Source organism: Chlorella variabilis (assembly GCF_000147415.1).
Source record: "Chlorella variabilis unplaced genomic scaffold CHLNCscaffold_5, whole genome shotgun sequence".
NCBI lineage: Eukaryota > Viridiplantae > Chlorophyta > Trebouxiophyceae > Chlorellales > Chlorellaceae > Chlorella > Chlorella variabilis.
The window spans coordinates 2034385-2037513 of record NW_005435083.1 but is presented as its reverse complement, the minus strand read 5'-3'; the positions used below and the strand labels follow the sequence as shown (position 1 = coordinate 2037513).

At 73.6% G+C, this 3129-nt stretch overlaps 1 protein-coding gene across 1 annotated transcript in view; it reads right to left on the bottom strand.

Annotated features, from left to right (window-relative positions):
* CHLNCDRAFT_51158 (hypothetical protein) overlaps positions 1-3129 on the bottom strand; it is a gene marked incomplete at both ends in the record, with an annotated part of 5166 nt that continues 2037 nt past the window's right edge. Inside the window, 8 exons of the mRNA XM_005849631.1 lie at positions 1-109; positions 336-816; positions 1006-1299; positions 1600-1671; positions 1871-1971; positions 2164-2303; positions 2535-2640; positions 2693-2991. Of these exons, the coding sequence (XP_005849693.1) occupies positions 1-109; positions 336-816; positions 1006-1299; positions 1600-1671; positions 1871-1971; positions 2164-2303; positions 2535-2640; positions 2693-2991 (1602 nt within the window). The remainder of the gene's footprint in view (positions 110-335; positions 817-1005; positions 1300-1599; positions 1672-1870; positions 1972-2163; positions 2304-2534; positions 2641-2692; positions 2992-3129) is intronic.

Genomic DNA, 3129 nt, shown 5'->3' with positions numbered 1-3129 from the left:
CTACCTCACACAAGTAATCCCTTCAGCGTGCAGCTGCCCATACAGCCGCGCCGCCGCCTCCTCGCTGACGGCGGAGGTCAGCTCATCCAGTACCGCCAGCGCGGGGCGCCTGGGAGGCAAGGGCAGGGAGGCGTAGGGGGCTGGGGCCGGGCAGGTGGGCCGGCATGGGCAGCCCTGGGCAGGTGCAGAGCCGGCGTGGGGCTGGTGGCGGTGAGAGCGGGGCCAGCGCTATGAAGCGGCATGTGTGTGGGGGGGCAAGCATGCGCAGCTCAGGGCACCGCCATGACATCGCCCCGAGCCAGCCAGCCAGCCAGCCAGTCAGCCAGCCAGCTCACCTGTGCAGCACCCGCGCCACCGCGAGGCGCTGCAGCTCGCCGGGGGACAGCATGGCGGCCCAGTCAGCGGCCGCCTGGAAGCTGTCTCCCACCCGGTCCAGCAGGTACTGCAGCCCCACCCGCTGCAGCAGGACTAGCAGCTCCTCGTCCGCGGCCGCCTGCCCCTCACAGCCGCCGCCGCCGCCGCCGCCACCGCCGCCGCTGCGGTCACCACCGTCAGCAGGGTAGCAGATCTGCTGCCACAGCGCACCGCCCGGCGCCGCCAGCGGGCGCTGCGGCACAAACATCACGCCCTGGCCCCGCCCGGCGCCTCCCTGCGCCGCGCTGTCGTCGTCGTCGTCGCTGGAGGCGCCAGGCGAGGCGGTGCCGCCGCCGGGCGACACCGGCGGGGCACGGCCCGCCACCAGCACGCTGCCGCCTTCCAGCGGGTGAAGCCCGCACAGGGCCTTGACCAGCGTGCTCTTGCCGCAGCCGTTGGGGCCTGCACCACGCAGAAACAAACAAGTTTCGTCAGCGGCGGCCGCGGGAAGGGCGTGTGAGCTGCGTGCTGCGCTGAGTCGCTCCCAGGTAGGCGGAGCTCGGCTGGTGGGGCGAGGTGACGTGGCTGAGGGGCAGGTGGCGCAATGCACGCCGTGGCGGCGCCAGGCTGCGGCAGGCCTGGCGTGCCCACCTGCGATGAGCAGATGCTGGCCCGGCAGCAGCTCCAGGCTCAAGCCCGCCGCCGCCAGCGCGCCGGCTGGCGTCCGCACCGCAACCCCGTGCAGGCTGAGCAGCGGCGCGGCGACCGTGCTGCCGCCGTCTGCCGCGGCCCAGGCCTGGCCGCCGCCGGCATCAGCGGTGGGCCCTCCACCCGCTGCCGCCCAGGCGGCCAGCTGGGCAGGCTGGTCGCTGACGGCCGCCAGAGCACGCTCCAGCTCAGCCGGCGGCGCATCGGTGAACAGGGTGGCTGGGTAGGCGCTGCTGCCTGCGTGCAGCGGCACGTGGCTGGGCGGCGCCTGTTCAGCACAGCGCAGCAGGGGGTGGAGCGCGCTGGGAGCACCCCCACCTCCTCCACAACCCCCACCCCACACAGCCTCCCACCACAGCTGGCCGCCTGGGCAGCAGCAAGCGGCGCGCCCACCGCTCAACGCCGGCAGCAGCAGCAGCAGCAGCAGCAGCAGCAGCAGTACTAGCAGCAGTACTAGCAGCAGCAGCAGCAGCAGTACTAGCAGCAGTACTAGCAGCAGCAGCAGCGCAGCCAGCAAGGCCAAGGCGGGCAGCGCACCGTGGCGGGGGTGCAGCACCACCGGACATATGCCTGCATCGCGCCGCTCGTAACCCAGCAGCGCGTGTGCGGCTGCATGGCAGGCGGGCACAGAGCCAAGCGGGCGGGCAGGCATGGGAGCGAGGGAGCGCGACGGGTGGAGGCGTCGGCCAGGGCGGCGGTGGCAGCAGCCAGCCTTTTGGATGCCATGGATCACATCGGCCTCAGCAGGGGGGGGCAGAGCCGATTCACAGCAGGCGCAGCAGGCGCAGCGCGCGCAGCGCGCGCGCACCCGCCACCTCGCTCCACCGCGCGCCGCGCCTGCCGTGCAGCGCGGTGCCGCTGCGAGGGTCCACGGCGTCGCACCAGCGGCCCGCGGCAGCCAGCGCGGCGCTGCGGCGGAGGGGGGAGGCATGCGGGCACCCCGTGATCGCCTGCCTGCCACCTCCCTCCTCCTGTGCAGCCTGCCGCCTCCTCCCACACACAACGAAAAATAGAATGCCCGACCCGGCCCCGTGCACATGACCACAAGCCACCCCGCGCCGCCACACCAGCACACAGCGCCACACCAGCGAACAGGCACACCTGACCCCCGCCTCCCAGCGCAGGAAGGCGTCCAGCAGCCGGTCCATCTCCGCCGCCGCGCGCTCCAGCGTCGCGCTGCTGCTGTCGGGCGCCAGGCTGGCGCCGCCCGCCGCGTGCTGGAAGGTGATACAAGCCAGCAGCTGCAGGGGCAGGCAGGCAGGCAGGCAGGCAGGCAGGCAGGCGGGGTGGGGTGGCGGCGAGCTGCCGGGTGGGTGCGTCTCTGCCAGCTGTCGAGAGCTGCGCTGAGGGTGCAGCCCTCAGGCCCAACCACCGCACGCCACGGCACACAGCGGGCCGCCTGCCCTGCCCCCAGCGCAGCAATGTGCACAGTACACAGCGCGCCGCCCACAGCTGGCGTCCCGGCAGCGCACCTGGCCGGTGGCGGGAGCGTCGGGAAAGATGGCTCGGGCCTCTCGCTGCAGGTCGGGGCCCAGGCGGTGTGTGGATGCCTCCAGCACCACCGAGCCGCCCAGGCAGCTGCAGATGGGGCAGCAGGCCGGGAGACGGGTTGGGTGGCAGCGCGCCACACACCGCAGCGAGCAGGGCAGCGGGCGGCACGTCACCGGAGGCCAGGCAGGCACGTGTGCTGCCGGGACAGGCAGGCACGTGCCTGTAGAGTCGCGGCGGCTGCAGCAGGGTGGCAAAGCGGGAGGGCCGCAGCTCGTGGGCGCCGCCATCCATGGACAGGCGCACAGCGTGCACGTCGTGCACATCGTGCACGCCGCCGCCATCCAGCTCGCCGCTGCCGCCGCCGACGCCCTTGGCGCCGCCTGGCAGCGCCTCCAGCAGCTGCCCCACACGGGCCGTGAGGCCACCCAGCTTGGACAGCTGTGGGGCAGGCGCGCGTTCCAGACAGCCACTCAGCCAGGCATCGCCTGAAACGCCGGTCGTGCTCGGCGCCGCGGTGGGTCTCGTCCCCTCAGCCACCCACCCGCACTTTCTTGCCCTGCCCCCTCATCCCCGGCC